The sequence below is a fragment of the Narcine bancroftii genome, chromosome 2 (genome assembly GCF_036971445.1).
Source record: "Narcine bancroftii isolate sNarBan1 chromosome 2, sNarBan1.hap1, whole genome shotgun sequence".
NCBI classification, from domain to species: domain Eukaryota; kingdom Metazoa; phylum Chordata; class Chondrichthyes; order Torpediniformes; family Narcinidae; genus Narcine; species Narcine bancroftii.
This window is the reverse complement of record NC_091470.1, coordinates 48,586,528-48,605,797: the sequence shown is the minus strand read 5'-3', so window position 1 is coordinate 48,605,797 and position 19,270 is coordinate 48,586,528. Positions and strand designations below refer to the sequence as shown.

The 19,270-nt window shown below is 39.0% G+C and overlaps 1 protein-coding gene across 2 annotated transcripts in view; it reads left to right on the top strand.

The window, feature by feature from the left end:
- Positions 1-19,270, top strand: part of ryr3 (ryanodine receptor 3) — a 448,180-nt gene that overhangs the window by 233,824 nt on the left and 195,086 nt on the right. For both annotated transcript variants that reach the window (XM_069916619.1, XM_069916620.1), the window contains exons 46-50: positions 4,376-4,556; positions 14,179-14,284; positions 14,463-14,583; positions 18,208-18,377; positions 18,875-19,095. In XM_069916619.1, the coding sequence (XP_069772720.1) occupies positions 4,376-4,556; positions 14,179-14,284; positions 14,463-14,583; positions 18,208-18,377; positions 18,875-19,095 (799 nt within the window). The remainder of the gene's footprint in view (positions 1-4,375; positions 4,557-14,178; positions 14,285-14,462; positions 14,584-18,207; positions 18,378-18,874; positions 19,096-19,270) is intronic.

Sequence of the window (19,270 nt, the reverse complement as noted above, 5' to 3'; positions counted from 1 at the left end):
GAGTGGGTGAGAACATGGCAAACAGAGTACAATGTAGGAAAATGTGATAAAGATAATAATAAGTTTGTTGTCAAATACATTGTACATATGCACTAAAATTCTTACTTGCTGCAACTTAATGGGTTCTTTGTTTAAAAAAATACAAAATCAAATAAAAAGCAATTACAAAAGCATATTTGATTGAATTAAAAAGAGACAATAAATATATAAAATAAAGATAGATAATAAATATTCATTTATCCTTGAGCAGAAACTAATGCAGATAATTTTTATGTGTCGGATAAGTCGCTAATTCATGTGACAAGGGCAGATCGAGAGACTGATAACTGTTGGAAAGCACCTGTTTATGAACCTGGAAGTGCTGGTCTTCAGGGTTTTTACTTTCTGCCAGAAAGTTGAAATGAGGATAGGTTGTGACTTGGATGATTTTAAGTTGTTCATATTAGTGCACATAACAGAGAAATGGAATGCAGTGGACCAACATTATAGACTGCCAAAATTATAAGTGAAACTAACATTATTTTGGAATTCTTATTCAAAGATCTGAATTAATTTCTGTTTCCAAAACATGGTTGTGGAAATACCTTTACTCAATGGAAAACTAAATCACCATTGCTCAAATGATTCATAACGTTTGAACAGATTTATCACTGAACATCTTCGTTCTCTCTATTCAGTTTTTATTGCTGTATTCTACAGATACAGTGTGTGGAAGGGCTGCATACTTAGTCTCCTAATCAACACTTTGTACACCCATGACTGCATAGCCAAGTTCAGTTCCAACTCAATGTTCAATGCTGCTGACAACATCACTGTTCTTGGCTCAATAACTGGAAATGATGAGTCAGAATACAGAATGGTAATCGAGAATCTGGTTGGGCAGTGCCAGAACAGCTATATTGCACTCAACATCAAAGACCAAAGAACTTATTGATGATTTCAGGAAAGGGAGGCCAGGAGGCCATGCATCTGTCTGCATTAATAGGATGGAAATAGAGAGAAGTAGAACATTTAAATTTAGAGAAGTCCACATGTCAGAGGACTTTCTAAGGAGTCTGAAGAGCTTTGACATGTCTTCAAATACTCTTATCATACTTCTACAGGTGAACTTTGGAAAGTAAACTGACTGGGTGCATCACAGGCTAGTTTGGAAATACTCTGCTCAAAATACAGGAGGATCCAGAAGGTAACGAACAGGTCCATCAGAGGCTATGACTTCAAGATTCCTTTATTGTCATGTAATAAAACAGGTGTAATATTACATGAAATTGACTTGTTTGCTGTAAGGCAGACAAAGTTTCACCATCAACAGAAATTGCCTAGTACCCCTTACAGTCAGAGAAAGAGAAGCAAAAGAAAGTCCCCGCCAGAATCACTGAGCGTCCAGAGATTCACTTTCAGTATTTCTGCAGTCTCGCCAGAACACAGATTTCAGTCCAAATTGTTGCCAAACCAAGCTCCAGATCTAAACTTCCAACGTGATCAGGAAGCCTTTAGTGCTCTCGGCACACTCTCACATCCTGGATCCAGTGCCTGATACCTCTTCAGCCATTCTGCAGCCTGCTGTGAGTCCTTTCACCACAGCCACCACCAGCCTAGAGCACATCACAGATCCACAACTGTGATCTCCATCCCATAGGGTCATCTTCTGCTTCTTCTCAAATGGAGGGTGGGCTCCCCTTTTCCTGTACTCTGCTTCCCTGGAGGCTGCAATCCCTTGAGGCTACTACAAACACAGAAAAAATATTCAGTAATAAATATAATATGCCAAAGAAGAATCTTAAATGAGCCTCTGATTGAGTCTCTTGTTTAGAAGTTTGATGATGGAAAGAAGCAACTATTCCTGGACATGGCGGTCCGAATCTTTCCTGATGGCAGTAGCAAGAACAGAGCATGTCCTGGGTGGTGAGGATTCTCGATGATTGCTGTTGCTATCTGGGCAGCAGTGATGGTGGGGAGAATTTTGCCTGTATCTCCAGAGCCATGTTTGCTACCTTTTGCAGAGCTTACTGCCCAGTGGTATTGGCTGAGTCAGCATCAGAACAAGTCTAATCAGGGGATATTAGGGTAACTGCGGAGGCGGGGGGAGCACAAACTCATGTTCAAAAAAATCACTCAATGGGGGGTGAGCAGGTGCCATACTTGTGTCCGTGTGCCGCTGTCACACTTTTCCCCTCCCTCCAACATAACAGATAAACGCACGTGCTTATAGCGTGTGGAGACAAAACCACATGACGGTAGTGATGCTAGTGCTGTGGGTGGGTGGGGAGGGCACAATAGCTCATTTGGTAGGAGCATGGCTCGTGAATTCCGCCACCCCATGATGCCGAGCCTGGGTATTGGTATCCCCATACCTGGCCGTGATGCAACCAATAAACATACTTTCTACTCTAGATCTGTAGAAGTTTGCAAGGTTTCAGATTTATTGTCAGAACACATCACGTACAACTCTGAGATTTTTTTTACTGCAAATGAGGCAGAATCAGCACTTACTGGTAGAGCAAAAAAAACTACACAGTGCATACATGTAAACAAATAAAAGAACCGTAAAGAAATAACAAATGTAAACAAAACAACTAAGAGACCGTAAATAAGTTCCTGATCGAGTTTTTTGAGAAGTCTGATGGTGGAGGGGTAGCAGCTGTTCCTGAACCTAGTGGTGTGAGTCTTGCGGCACCTACAGTATACCTCTTTCCTGATGGCAGCAGTGAGAACAGAGTGTGTGCTGGGTGGTGTAGATCCTTGATGATTCCTTCTGGTGTTGTTGGTGTTCCCATTAACAGACCCTAATGCAGCCGGTCAGCACACTTTCAACCATACATCTGTCAAAATTTGCCAGGGTTTCAGATGTATTACCAAACCTCCACAAACTCCTGAGAAAGTAGAGGTGCTGACGTGTTTTCTTCATGATGCCTTTAGTATATTTAGTCCAGGAATGATCCTCTGAGATAGTGACTCCCTCTGCACCTCTGATCCCTTAATGATCACTGAATTGTATACCTCTGGCTTTGCCTTCCTGAAGTTAATAATCAGCTCCTTAGTTTTGGTAACATTGAGTGCAAGGTTGTTGTTTGTGCACCATTCAGCCAAGTTTTCAATCTCCCTCCTGTATGCTGACTCATCATCTTTCTTCATGCAGCCCACTTTAGTGGTATCGTCAGCAAATTTGTAGTTGGTGTTATTGTCGAACCGAGCCACACAATTATACCAAGCCTCAACAGCTCCTGAGGAAGTTGAGGCTCTGACATGCTTTCTTCACAGGTCCAGGAAAGTTCCTCCCAATCATGGATCCTCACCCCAACTCCTGCCCATCCCAACTCCTGACCAAGGATCCTTGCCCCAGCGCCCAAACATCTGACCTCCAACCGTAGATCCTCGACTTGGCGCCAGCCCATCTGAGCTACCAATGCCCCAACCATGAACTTACCACCTGATCCGAGCCATCCAAATTCCCGACAGCTTGAGCGATGTAGATACACATGAGGTCAAAAGTTTGACCTGTGTAAAAGTCTTTTTTATTTTGCCACAAAAAGTAGTCCAAAAAGTTTGACAGTTACATGAGTATATGCAGTAATTATGTAGGAGCAGACTCTACTCTGAAAGAACCGGAAAAAGAGCACAAGGAAAACGTAATTCTTTTTTCATTATTGATGCATTGCCCTCCCACCCATGATAATTTCCTGGGCCATTGACCTGCTGACAATGGCCATTTCTAGAGACTATCTTTACACTCATGAGTGAAAGGTAAATATAATTAGCAAAGGGTAAAATCATTAAGCAACATAGTTAAAGACTATGTTCAGACCTTGTCCACAATTGGGAATAAAATAAATCCTATTTTATTCTCCCCACGTTTCCCTCAGCTCCTCTCAGATTCAACCCCTCACCAGTAGGGGGAATTTACAGTGGCCATTTAATCTTCAGCCCATGCTTCTTTGGGATGTGAGAGGAACCCCAGGTGGTCACAGGGAGAAAGGGCAAACTTTGCATAGTCACAGCAGAGGTGCTGATTGTCCACAAATCTCTGGAGTTGTGGGGCTGCAGCTCCTCCAGCTTCACCACTGTACTGCCTCTTAAGAATATATGAAAGGAGTAGGCCCTTTCCGCCTTTAAACTCTGCTCTGCCATTCATTAAGATCTTCTGCTGATCAAGTATTTTCATGTGCAATTTCAATAATGCTTGGTTACCTTAATGTTCAGAAATCTGTCATGTTCTGGATATGACTTTTCAAAATAAGTCAGTTATAAAATGGAAGATATTAGGTGTTCTTCTGAGTTGGATGTTTCTTCCTTGTGTTTTTCCTCTCTAAATTGGTGTGATCTTATAAAAGCCTTTCGCGTATTTTTAAAAAAATGAACCTTGCTGTTGTTAAAGGTGAAAGTGTTGAGGAAAATGCAAGTGTGGTTGTGAAGTTGCTGATTCGCCGTCCAGAGTGCTTTGGGCCAGCTCTAAGAGGTGAAGGAGGACATGGCTTGTTAGCAGCAATGAAAGATGCCATTGAAATCTCAGAAGATCCCAAACGTGATCTTCCTTCGATTGAAGCTGGGAAGAAAGAGTGAGTAATAGTTTTCTTTTTCCATCAAGTTAAGGTTCTGAAGTTAGCAGTTGGAAAGTTATGTAAAGGTTATGCAGATAATGTTTCTGTCAAATTTTGCTAGTTTCATTTGCATTGAACATTTAATTTATTTGTTCCCAAGAAACTGATACAGTGGCAAATAAAGAATTTAAAAATGATAAGACATTGTTGTAGAAGTGGGATACTCCATGCACATAATTTTTTAAAAAAAATTTTTTCACACTATGAACCATATTAACCAAAATATACACAAACATTTCCCTCTTGAATATACACAGTGTCATTTTCTCCCCTTTTTCCCCCCTCCCTTCCCTCTCTCCTTCCCACTCCCCTCCCTACCCACTAAACGTTCAACATATACAATAAACCCATTAAACAATGTCATCACACAATGAAAATAAACAAGAAAATTGTGTCATCTACTTTTACACACTGGGTCAGTTCATTTCGTCTTCTTCTCATTCTATCATTTTAGGAGCTCCATGGTAGGCCCTCTCTGTTGTGTTCCATGTACGGTTCCCAAATTTGTTCGAATAATGTGACTTTATTTTTTAAATTATATGTTATTTTTTTCAGTGGAATACATTTATTCATTTCTATGTACCATTGCTGTACTCTCAGGCTCTCTTCTGATTTCCAAGTTGACATTATACATTTTTTTTGCTACAGCTAAGGCTATCATAATAAATCTTTTTTTGTGCTTCATCCAGTTTGAGGCTTAATTCTTTACTTCTTATATTACTTAGAAGAAAGATCTCTGGATTTTTTGGTATGTTACTTTTTGTGATTTTATTTAATACCTGATTTAGATCTTCCCAAAACTTTTCCACTTTCTCACATGCCCAAATTGCATGTACTGTTGTTCCCGTTTCCTTCTTACAGCGAAAACATCTATCTGATAATGTTGGATCCCATTTATTTAATTTTTGGGGTGTGATATATAGTCTGTGTAACCAATTATATTGTATCATGCGTAACCTCATGTTTATTATATTTCTCATAGTTCCGGAGCATAGCTTTTCCCATATTTCATTTTTTATCTTTATGGTTAGATCTTGTTCCCACTTTTGTTTGGGTTTATAGCTTATTTCATCATTTTTCTTTCTCTTGCAGCTTGATGTACAAGTTTGTTATAAATCTTTTAATTATCATTGTGTCTGTAATCACATATTCAAAGCTGCTTCCTTCTAGTAATAACCTCAGTCTGCTTCCCAGTTTGTCCTTTAAGTAGGTTTTCAGTTGGTGGTATGCAAACATTGTACTGTGAATTATTCCGTATTTGTACTTCATTTGTTCAAAAGATAATAAATTATTTCCCAAAAAACAATTTTCTATTCTTTTAATCCCTTTTCTCTCCCATTCTCTAAAGAAAAGATTATCTATTGTGAAAGGAATTAGTTGATTTTGTGTCAATAATAATTTTGGTAGTTGGTAATTTGTTTTTTTTCCTTTCTACGTGAATCTTCTTCCAAATGTTGAGCAGATGGTGCAGTTTTGGTGAACTTCTATATTGCACCAGTTTTTCATCCCAATTATAAAGTATATGTTCTGGTACCTTCTCCCCTATTTTATCTAGCTCTATCTTGGTCCAATCTGGTTTTTCCCTTGTTTGATAAAAATCTGATAGATATCTTAATTGTGCTGCTCTATAATAATTCTTAAAGTTTGGTAGTTGTAAACCATCATGTTTGTACCATTCTGTTAATTTATCTAGCTCTATCATCATTTTCCCCCCTTTCCATAAGAATTTCCTTATATTTTCTTTAGCTCCTTGAAGAATTTCTCTGTTATGGGAATTGGTAATGATTGAAATAGGTATTGTATCCTTGGGAAGATATTCATTTTAATGCAATTTACCCTTCCTATCAGTGTTAGTGGTAAATCTTTCCAATCTTCTAAGTCTCCCTAAGAGTAGGGAGGTTATGATGAAATTGTACAAGACATTGGTGAGGCCAAATTTGGAGTACTGTGTACAGTTTTGGTCACCAAATTATAGGAAAGATGTAAACAAAATAGAGAGAGTGCAGAGAAGGTTCACAAGAATGTTGACAGGATTTCAGGGTCTGAGTTACAGGGTAAGGTTGTGCAGACTGGGGCTTTTTTCTCTGGAGCGTAGAAGATTGAGAGGGGACTTGATAGAGGTGTTTAAGATTTTAAAAGGGACAGACAGAGTAAATGTGGATAGGCTTTTTCAATTAAGAAAGGGGGAGATTCAAACTAGAGGACATGGTTTAAGATTGAAGGGGGAAAATTATAAGGGGAACATGAGGGGAAATTTCTTTACGCAGAGGGTGGTGGGGATGTGGAATGAGCTTCCGGCAGACGTGGTCGAGGCAGGATCATTGGTTACATTTAAGGAAAGACTGGATCGTTACATGGATAGGAGGGGACTAGAGGGGTATGGACCGGGTGCTGGTCAGTCGGACTAGGAGGGTGGGGATTTGCTATGGCATGGACTAGTAGGGCCGAACTGGCCTGTTCTGTGCTGTAAGTGGTTATATGGTTATATCTTGTAATTTCTTCATTAATGGCTGATAATTTAATTTATATAGATGGCTTAGATTATTATCTAGTCTAATACCTAGGTATCGGATTGCTTGTGTTTGCCATTTAAATGGTGATTCTTTTTTAAATTTTGTGAAATCCGCATTGTTCATTGGCATCGCTTCACTTTTATTTGCGTTGATCTCCATATTTCTCCATATTCCTTCAATTTCTTAAGTAATTCTTTTATTGATAATTCTGGTTCTGATAAGTATACTATGATGTCATCTGCAAATAGACTGATTTTATATTCCTTCTCTTTTATTTTTATCCCTTTTATTTTATTTTCTGTTATCAGTTCTGCCAATGATTCTATTGCTAAAGTGAACAGTGAGGGAGATAGTGGACATCCCTGCCTAGTTGACCTGCTTAATTTAAATTGGTTCGCTATATATCCATTTACTGTCACCTTCACCATTGGACCCTTATATAATGCATTAATCCAATTAATATATTTCTCTGGTAGGTTGAAGCTCTGTAATACTTTGAATAAATAATTCCATTCTACCCTGTCAAAGGCTTTCTCTGCGTCTATTGGCGTCTTATTTCCTTGTACTGCATGTATTAAGTTAATGAACTTACAAACATTGTCTGTTGTTCATCTTTTCTTAATAAATCCAGTTTGATCTAGTTTTACTATTTTTGGTACACAGTCGGCCAATCTGTTTGCTAATAGTTTTGCTATTATCTTATAATCTGAGTTAAGTAGAGATATTGGTCTATACGATGCTGGTGTTAGTGGTTCTTTCCCCGTCTTTGGTATTACTGTAATTATTGCTATTTTACATGAATCTGGCATGTTTTGTGTTTCTTCTATCTGGTTCATTACTTCCAGGAGAGGAGGAAATAGTAACTCTTTAAATGTTTTATAGAATTCTATTGGGAGTCCGTCCTCTCCAGGGATTTTATTGTTCAGTAGCTTTTTTAATATATCTGGTATTTCCTCTATTTCAAATGGTTTTATCAATTTGTTTTGCTCCTCTTGCAATTTCAGTAGTTCAATTTTAGCTAGAAACTCATCTATTTTGTCTTTTTTCCCTTCGTTCTCAGTTCGGTATAATTGCTCGTAGAATTCCTTAAAGTTTTCATTGATCTCTGTTGGGTTATATGTAATTTGTTTGTCCTTTTTCATTGATGCCAATACCGTTCTTTTAACTTGTTCTGTTTTAAGCTGCCAAGCCAGTATTTTGTGTGTTTTTTCTCCTAGCTTGTAATACTTTTGCTTTGTTTTCATTATGCTCTTCTCCATCTTATATGTTTGTAGTGTTTCATATTTTATTTTTTTGTTCGCCAATTCTCTTCTTTTTGTTGCATCTTCCCTTGTTGCTAATTCTTTTTTTGTACTTACTATTTCCCTTTCCAGCTGTTCTATTTCCCGATTGTAGTCCTTTTTCATCTTAGTTACATAACTTATTATCTGCCCTCTGATGAAGGCTTTCATTGCATCCCATAATATAAATTTGTCTTTCACTGATTCATTTCAAAGTACATTTTAATTTGGCATTCAATAAACTCTCTAAATTCCTGCCTTTTAAGTAGCATGGAGTTTATCCTCCATCTATATGTTCTTGGTGGGATGTCCTCCAGTTCTATTGCTAATAACAGGGGTGAATGATCAGATAACAATCTAGCTTTATATTACGTTTTCCTAACTCTCCCTTGGATATGGGCTGACAACAGGAACAGGTCAATCCTTGAGTATGTTTTATGTCTGCTCGAATAATATGAGTATTCCTTCTCCTTTGGATGTTGTCTCCTCCATATATCCAAAAGTTGCATTTCCTGCATTGATTTAACCATAAATTTGGCTACTTTGTTCTTTCTGCTAGTGTTTTGTCCAGTTTTATCCATCTTTGAATCCAAATTAAGGTTAAAGTACCCTCCTATCAATATATTCCCCTGTGTATCTACAATCTTCAAAAAAATATCTTGCATAAACTTTTGATCCTCTTCAATATATTGACCAAATTCCAGAGTTCAGTGTATATCTGACATTTTAACATTACGTATCTCCCTGCTGGATCTATTATTTCCTCCTCTATTTTAATGTAGCTACACCTCTGGCTTTTGAGTTATATGATGCTGCTGTTACGTGCCCTACCCAGTCTCTCCTTAATTTATTGTGTTCCACTTCAGTTAGATGCATGTCCTGCATGAATGGTATGTCTATTTTTTCTTTTTTCAGTAAATTTAATAGCCTCTTCCTTTTGGTTTGGTTATGTGTTCCATTAATATTTATAGTCATATAGTTCAACATGGCCACCTCATACTTTGTTTACATCTCATTTCCGCTTCCTCACCTCCACCTTTCCCCTTTTCCCCATTTCAATTTCTTGGTTTTCTTTTTTTGAACGCACTGTATGACAACACTTCTAAAACATTTCAACCATTCCCACATCTAAAATTCCCTTAACCCCAAGTGTCCCCCTCCCCTCTCTGAGTCACCCCTTGTCCCTTGCCGGGCAACCACAACTCCCCTCTCCATTCGGACTGCGAACCCGTTCGTAAGTGTCAACTGATTTCGCAGTGACTGTTATTCTCTCCCACCCAACCCCCTCCAAAAAATACTTTTATCTTCACATTACAACAAAGCTCCCCTCTTTTCTTCTCTTTATTTTTATTTTTTTAACCCCTTCTCTTTTTTTCCTCTTCTCCCTTACTTGCCTTTTCTTCCCTCCTTTAGTTCTTATTTATAATTTTTACTTCTTTATATGTAGTTTGTCGTCATTCTTCGTTCTTGTTACATCTCTTCATCTCTCTTTCTGTCTTGCAGGTGTTCTGCAAATTCTCGTGCTTTCTCCGGATCCGAGAACAGTCTGTTTTGCTGCCCCGGGATAACTATTTTAAGCACCTCTGGATATCTTAACATAAATTTATAGCTTTTCTTCCATAGGATTGATTTTGCTGCGTTAAACTCCTTCTTCTTCTTTAGGAGCTCAAAACTTATGTCTGGGTAGAAAAATTTTTTTTGACCTTTGTATTCCAGTGGTTCTTTTGTCTTCTTTAATTTTATTCATTGCCTTCTCCGATATATTTTCTCGTCGTGTATCTCAGAAAGTTTACTAAAACGGATCTTGGTTTTTGTTGTGACTGTGGTTTCAGAGCTAATGTTCTGTGTGCCCTTTCTATTTCCATTCCTTCCTGCATTTCTGGCATTCCCAGGACTTTTGGGATCCATTCTTTTATAAATTCTTTCATATCTTTGCCTTCTTCATCTTCCTTAAGGTCCACTGTCTTTATATTGTTTCGCCTACTATAGTTTTCCATTATATCCATCTTCTGAGCTAACAACTCCTGTGTTTCTTTAACTTTTTTGTCACTTTCTTCCAATTTTCTTTTTAAGTCGTTCACTTCCATTTCTTCAGCCATTACACATTCTTCCACATTTTCTAATCCTTTCCCTACATCTGTTATGACCAGCTCTATTCTACTCACTTTTTCTTCTGTATTTTTCATTTTCCTTTTCATTTCACTAAATTCTAGTGTCAACCATTCTTTTAATGCTTTCATTTGTTCTTGAAAAAATTTTTTATCTATGTACTGTCCATTTATTTTACCTCCTATTCCTCTGTGCAGAGTTTGGTGTTCTTCTTCTGTGTCTGCTCTTGGTTGATGTCTTTTATTTCTCTTCCTTGTATCTGTGTCTCTTCTGACTTTCTTGTGGAGCTGCTTGTCTCAGTTCGTTGGGTTTTTTTTTCCATGGTTTCTTGATGTTGGTCCTCTTCTTCTGGACTGCTTTATCTGTTGTGTCTCTTGCTTCCTTTTTTCTTTCTCACACCTCCCATTCCCATTGCTTTCTTTATCTTCCAGCTAGGGGAAGCTGGGGGCCCTGCCGTCAGCTGTTCATGCTGTGGAGTTTCTCAGCCCTCCCGTCAGTGTTCTCCTTGTCATGCGCAGTTGTGCAACTCTGTTTGGCTCTGTGAGCCATTTTTGCAGTCCCGCGGTCGGTGAGTCGCGACCCTGAGGGGTCTCCACTAACCTCAGGGAGTGGGCTCCTCTTTCCACGGCGGGTCCCTGCTTTTTCATGCAGGTAAGGCCTTCACCTTACTCTTCTGGCGTCTTTCTTTCTTCTTTTCTTCCCGTTGTTTTTGGCTTTTCTCTCTGAGGTACCATTTTCTCCACACCTTTATATTTTATTTGTTGTGATTTGTGTGTCTGGGGCTTCACTTTTTTTCCTTCTTTTCTGGAGAGGGCTGGTATTCTACCGGCCACTACTCCATCACGTCACTCCTCCCTCTATGCACATATTGAAATCAGTCTACTGTTTTATTGGTGGGAACTTGATTTATATTTTGCAGACACAGTAGAAGATTTCCTGGTATCTTCAGTTACTAATCAATCAGTCATAACATAGGTTTTGAATTTCTCTCAGTATAGCTTCTGCATGATTCACTCAATAACTTGGATTTTTAAGTTGATTTGTATTTTAATATGATGTTCTCTGGGTTAATAAATCAGTCTTTTTATTTCTGACTATAATATGAGAAGCTTATCCTGACCTCAGTAATTTTCAGGCAGTAAGCAACAAAGCCGAGAACAAGGAATGGTAAAGCAAAGTATGAGCCTTTTGGCCCAAGATGTTGTGCCGACCTATATAAATGCACTGCATGGTCAATCCCAGCTCTCTGCTTTCTTACAGCCCATATTTCTCCATTTTTATTGTCATCCATATGTGTTGCATCACCCCTGGCAATGTGTTCCAGACAACCACCACTCTCTGTGTATTTTTTTTTAAAAAGACTCTCTCTAGGATTTCCCCTAAACCTTCCTCCCCTCACCTTAAACAGATATCTCTAATATTGGCCTTTGATGCTTTGGGAAGTAGGTGCTGGCTATACATTCTGTATCTCAAAACTGCCCTGTGTTTTCCTCAATTTTATTCCATTGTGCCAGGGGATAGGGTTGAGTCATCCTGCAGTTGTATCTGAAGAGGTCAGTGGCAAAGTAAGCGAGTCCATAACAGTATCCAGCTCCAACGGCGTCAGCAAATTTGCAGATGACACAACAGTATTGGCTTCATCAGCAACACCAATGAGTTGCACTACAAAGAAGGGGTAGAAAATCTATGATATGGGGCAAGATAACAATCTGAGTCTCAATGTGGATAAGACAAAGGAGATGATCATGAAATTCAGGAGGACCAGGAATGATTACTCTCCACTAACTCTGCTGTGGAGAGAGTGGAGAGCACCATGTTCATTGGAGTCCATTTACTAGTGACCTATCCTGGACACACAACATCTCCTCACTTATCAGGAAGGCGCAACAGCAATCGCACTTCCTGAGAAGACTGAAGCGGGCAAGGCTACCGGGCACCATCATGTCAACTTTCTCCAGGAACTCTACAGAGTGTGTCCTGGACGGCTGCATCACAGTGTGATATGGATGCCAGAGAAATAGATCAGTGGTCAATCCACACCACCATAAATGTGGCAGAGAGGATCACTGGAGTTTCCCTCTTCCCCCCCCACCACTTGACCTGATCTAGCAGGATCATTGTCTGAAGAGGGCGCACAAAATTGTTAAGGTCCCCTACCACCCGACACACAGCATCTTTTAGCTGTTTCCGTTGGATCAGAGCCAGCATGAGCAGGTTGAGAAATGGTTTCTTCCCATGGGTAGTGAGAATGCTTGACTATCAATGGAACTGCTCACACTAACCATCCAAAACTTTCATATTTATAAAACAATATTTATTTGTATAGATGAAATACTTGTCCTGCATATGTATTGTTTGTCTGTATGCGAGTTATGTCTGGTTGTGTGTCTGCATGTTTTACACTGAGGTCTGGAGAACACTGTTTCATCGAGTTGTACTTGTGCAATCAGATTATAATCAATTTGACTTGACTTGATGCAACAAAGCAAATTAAATCAACCAACCATCAAGTTTATTAAATGCTTCTGAGGCCATTGCGGTAACATTTTAAATTTCATAAATGATAGTTTTGGAACCTTTTTGTTGTGTGTTATTTGTAGCTACAAAGTGACTGATGTTTTGCCACAATTTCTAACCCTTTGCAAATAAAGTCAATACTCCCTAAGTTCTTTCCTAGTTCCCACCTCCCTCCCCAAGACAAAATAAACTTTCTTAAGAAAGTTTAATATTATTGAGAATTAGCAGGATCTACAGACGTCATAATTTGTTACTGAGGCATTGTTGTATATGATGCTGTATAATTCACTTAGATTTTCTTAATAAGCCAGTTGTTCCATGCAAATTTGGAGCTATAAGAAAACAGATCACTGTATAGGTGCTCCTCAACTTACATTGGGGTTACGTTCTGACAAACCCATCATTAGTCGAAAAAGAATACAGGTATACCTTGTATAACATTGACAACGCTGTATCCTTTCCAACACTGATCCCACTGTCCCGCTCTCTCCCAACAGTTCTGTATCAGTCCCCTCACTGATCCCACTGCCCAGCTCTCTCTCAACACACTGATTCCACTGCCCCACCCTATCCCCACAGCCCCGTATCAGTCACACATTAATCGCAATGCCCAGCTCTTCCTTGACAATGCTGTATCAGTCCCCACACTGATCCCACTGCCCACTCTCTCCTGACAGTGCTGTATCAGTCCCTGCAAGTTTTTCGACTGAACTAAAAGAAGTGATTGACCAAAGAGGCTACAAAGAATACACCTAAGAAAAATTATCAACATTTAATGGAAAAATCAACAATGCTTGCAATTACCTTACTTTAACATATTGCATGAAAGTAAATAACAATAGAACAATAGTCACGTTTTTGTATCATCGTAACTTCAAAAAATCATGTCAAACCATCATAAGTAGGGGAGCACCTGTACATTGAACATTGTAACCGAGAGGTGTTGGCATAAATTAAGTACAATAAAGTTCTGAATTCTATATAATCTTCTCCACTTTGCTACCTAAATTTCATGTTGTATTTATAACAGCTGCATGAACATGTGAAATAAATAATTTTAACCAAAATTATGGTTATGTGATTGAAACCAAAGTGCTGGAAAGTTTTTCTATACTTTTACATGAATCACTTAAACTATTTAAATGTCTTACATTCAAACAGTGGTGGTGAAGAGGAAGAAGAAGAAATTGTGCACATGGGTAATTCTATCATGTCCTTCTATTCCGCTCTGATTGATCTTCTTGGCCGATGTGCTCCAGAGATGCATGTAAGAAAGTTTTTTTAATATATTTAATAAAGGTTATTTTTTACCAATGATCACATTAATAACATATCTATTTTGAACATTTTGTAAGTTTATGATTTATAGAAAGTGGAGTAATATATACAATACAGAAACACAGTCTGCTTTTCAACTGCTCTCTTTCCTGTCACTTTTCTCCCAGCTTATCCAAGCAGGCAAAGGTGAGGCCCTCCGAATCCGAGCCATTCTTCGTTCGCTGGTTCCAACTGAGGACCTCGTTGGAATCATTAGTATACCATTGAAATTGCCTTTTGTGAACCCAGGTAGGCTGTCTCTGTTGATCCATGACATTTCCTACAGCTCTTTTATGCAAGTAATAATTTTTCAATAGCATTCTACATTGTGTTTCATTCATCACAGCACAAATTGCATACAAAAATATGTTTTGCTCTGATGGTCCCTTTTTTAATCTCTTCAATGTGCTGAGGGTAATGTTTAGCACGCATGACTGTGCTTACTGTGACTGGAACAGTTAGAAGCAACATGCTTCAGGTGTTAAATGTGCATCACAATTTAATTTGCTGATTTTTTTTGTTGTTGAGAACTTTAGTTAGCTTTAGCACCATTCATGCCTGTAATCTGCAACATAATTCCAGCAAACCATTAGGAACTGGACATATCCAGGTCAGTCTTGGCTGCTGGTATTTTTGTGGAGCTCATTGTGATTTCACAAAACTACAGCTTGCAGAAAGATTCAGGCAACATTATTAGAGCAGTCTACAGCAATCCCATTTAGATGCCCAACACCAGCTTACTCTGCTTCATTGAAGATTCTTGAAATATGTTTGGTGCCTACCTTTCACTTCAGATGGTCAAAATGTAACAATGCAGCTGATCTTGGTATCTTCAGTTGCCAAGAATGCTAGCATATATTGTCAATTGCTCCTTTGGCAAATGTATACAGAATTCTATTTAATATTTCAACCTCCACTTCTTCGCTCTGATTCCAATGATTGGTTGTTACTCTATAGTAATTGTTCTCTTCTTTTTCTCTCTTACATCTGATGCAAGTGCAGGACAAGTAAATGCTCTAATGCACTTAATTCTTTGGAATATTTACTTGAGGCCATATGAACATTACTACCTCTGGGTACGCTCCCATTCAATGTTTGTGCTTCACTTTTCTTGTCTGCACACTAATTGATGCCACAGTGCCTGTCCTGTTTACACATTTTTATCTTTATGTGCTGTTTGACACAAATAAACTGGTGTTTGTGCTTTGTATGTTTTATGCAACTATAACCATTAACATTGTCAACTTTCTCTTTTCAGTTATGGTTGTGTCCATTTTCCCTGAGACCTTGTGACATCATTTGCTCTCAGAAATGTTCTATCTGTTTTACGTACAGAGCCATGCTGCGACCTCTCATATGTTTCCACTTCACCAACGTACACATGGACTGAATTATTGCCTTGTCCTTTGTGCAACAGCCCATATTTCTTGCAAATGAAATGTTCATAGGTTTCTTCATAAAACTATTTTAGCAAAGCAAGCAAAAAGGACAGACCTTGAACTATACGCCCTTATTTGCAGGCAAACAATATTAAAATAGCAGTAGCAGTTGATGCTGCAGTTACACATATGTAATGGTTAGTACGAGGATATACCCGTAAATACCTCAATCCTACACTAAATATCACAGAAAATGATCAAATTCACTGTTTATTGCTCATTGCTGCAGTTAGAGATTCCCACCTGCTTCAAAAAGGCACTAATCATCCTGGTGCCCAAGAAGAACTGTGTGAGTTGCCTCAACAACTATTGCCCAGCAGCACTAACTTCTACTGTGATGAAATGCTTTGAGAGGCTGGTCATGACCAGAATTTACAGGTAATGATACCAATGACGTACTGCCTCAACGATGGCCTGCATCTCCTTCTTGACGGAGGAGTGCCGTGACTCAGGATTGTGAAAGGTACGAGAAAAAAATTGCTACTGGCTTGCCTGCCTGGTAGAGAGTGGCGGGCAGTGCAAAGTCAGAGGCATCGCTTTCCACCTGGAACGGGATGGATTTGTCCATGTCATGCATCGTGGCTTTAGCGATGTATCCTTTGATCTGGATGAAGGCTGCCTGGGCTTCTGCCAATAAGGGGAAGGTTGCAGATCTTACCAGGGGGTGGACTAGTTGGGCACCCATTGGATGTAATAGGAAAAGAACCCCAGGCACATTTTTAGTGCCTAAGCAAAGATCTGGACCCACGGCAATTTGCCTCTCGTCACAATTACTCCATAGCAGATGCAATATCACTGGCTCTCCATTCAGCTCCGGATCACTCGAAAACAGCAATTCATACATATGGCTCTTCTTCATCGACTACAGCTCAGCTTTCAATACCATTATTCCCTCAGTGCTGGTCAAGAAGCTACAAACTCTGGGCCTCTGTACCCCCCTCTGCAACTGGACCCTTGACTTTCTTATTGGAAGACCACAGTCAATACGAATTGCAAACAACCTCTCCTCCTTCCTGATTATCATCACAGCCACACCCCAAGAATGCATGCTCAGCCCACTGCTCTACTCATTATACACCCATAACTGGGTGGCCAGGCACAATTCCATTGTCATCTACAAGTTTGCTGATGACACCACAGTTGTCAGCAGAATCACAAACGACAATGAGGGAGGGAGATAGATCAGCTCTTTGCACACCAACAATCTTGCGCTCAATGTTAACAAAACCAAGGAGATGATTGTGAGCTTCAGGAGGAAGTCAGGGGAACACAACCCATTCAGGGCTCAGTAGTGTCCCAGAGTCTCCATGTTGATCAAATCACAAAGAAGGCTCGCCTGTGGCTATACTTTGTGAGGTGTCTGAGGAGATTTGGTATGTTACCGTGGAGAGCATTCTGGCTGGTATGGAGACGCCAAATCTCAGGACAAGAATAAATTCTAAAGAGTTGTTAACCCAGCCTGTGACATCACAGGTACCAGACTTCACACCATCAGAACATCTACATGAGGCGTGTCTTTAAAAAAAAAAAGCAGCCTCTCTCCTCAAAGACCCCCACCACCCAGGCCATGCCCTCTTCACTCTGCTACCATCAGGAAAAAGATACAGGAGCCTAAAGACAAGCTCTCAATAGCACAAGGTCAGCTTCTTCCCCACTGAATAATCAATGAACCAAAGACACTGCCTTACTTTTCATGCACAATTATTTTATATATTATTGTTGTAAGATGGTTTATAATATGAATGCTTGCACAACGATGCTTCTGCAAAACACTGATTTTCATGACTTGCTCATGAAATAAATTCTGAGTCTTCTGAAAAAGCACATCATTTTGTTTGTCATCTTGAGGCTGGTGAAATAATTAGGTTTTCCTCTTGGCTACACCGACATAATTTCTTCGATCAACTTTTTCTTGATGCTGTATTGCATGCACTCCTCTTGTTTTTCTTTCTCATTGTTCTGAAAGAACTTGAAGCTACTTGGATCAAATACAATCTGTGTGGGTTTTGCTCATCTTGGCCAGAGCACAATACTTGGTTACTGCAAATCTGATGAAGTAGAGGAAAATCAGACAGACTTCTCACTTCTCATCAGTGTACCAACCCAAAACTCATGCATATTTTATGTGGGAGCCAGATTGGGTCTTGCCATAATGCCAAACTCTCCATATTGAATGCAGTCCTTAAACAGTCTTCTTCTCCTAGTTGGCAGATCAAGAAGTGTTGTGATGAAATAATAATGTGGTATTCACTCATGAACCCAAACTCTGACAGACTGAATATTTTTGGAAAAGGAAGAATCATTTGAATGTATAGTTATTTCCTGGGGTTTTGTCAATAGTAAGTTCCTATCTAATGCAGCAGAAACAAAATGTGGTCAAGCTGTTTCCATAAACATTTTTCTGAACTACCGGTATGTTCTGGTGGTTTGACAGATGGAACGATTTCTGAGCCAGCAATGTCTGCAAGTTTCTGTCCTGATCACAAAGCACCCATGGTACTCTTTCTGGAGCGTGTTTATGGTATTGAGGACCAAAGTTTCCTGCTTCACCTGCTAGAAGTTGGGTTTTTACCTGATTTAAAAGCATCAGCCTGCCTTGAGTCAGTGAGTAAAAACTATTTACCATCATCTGCATGCTTATCAATGTACATTTGATTGTCTGCAAATTGTACTGTTCCCTACTGTATATTGAGTTAATATAGCATAATGTATTCTTTATTTCTGGATGTCTATACTCCTCATGCTCATTAATTGATGGTTTAGGAAAATTACAATAATACACAGCAATAAAGCAACAGAGTCCATCAAACAATGCCCCCATTACCTAATGCTCTGTACTTCCAGTAGAGTGATTCATGGGAATTTAATTACTGTAAAAAAAACTGTCATTCAATTGTCTTAACTTGGATTTGTAAAGCATGCCAATGCAGAGTAATTGATGGTACTCATATGCTTAAGTAAAACTAACAGTAGAACCATAACTTAAGATAAAAATGGAAATGTGAAATATCCATTGTGGCACTCTTTCGTGTTTGCTCTTGTACAAATTTATGTCATTGAAGTTTCATATGAATAATTGTTTTTTTTTTCCATTCCAACAGGCTGACTTAAATACAACAGAGATAGCTCTTGCACTTAACAGGTATCTCTGTTCAGCAGTGCTTCCATTGCTCACAAGATGTGCGCCTCTTTTTGCTGGTACGGAGCATTTTTCCACTTTGATAGATACCACGTTGCACACAATCTACAGATTATCCAAAGGACGTTGTCTGACCAAAGCACAGAGAGAATCAATTGAAGAATGTTTGCTGTCAATATGCCGGTACAGTTATTTTAATTAACAATTCTAAATCTTCAAAAATATATTTGGTAAATTTTAATGACAGGTCCTTTCATATTTCATTGGTAAAGCAGAATATTCTTCAAGCATCTTGGATGACCGCTGGTGCTTCGAGAATAACCAATATTTGAAAATATTTGCTGACAATGCATGAAAG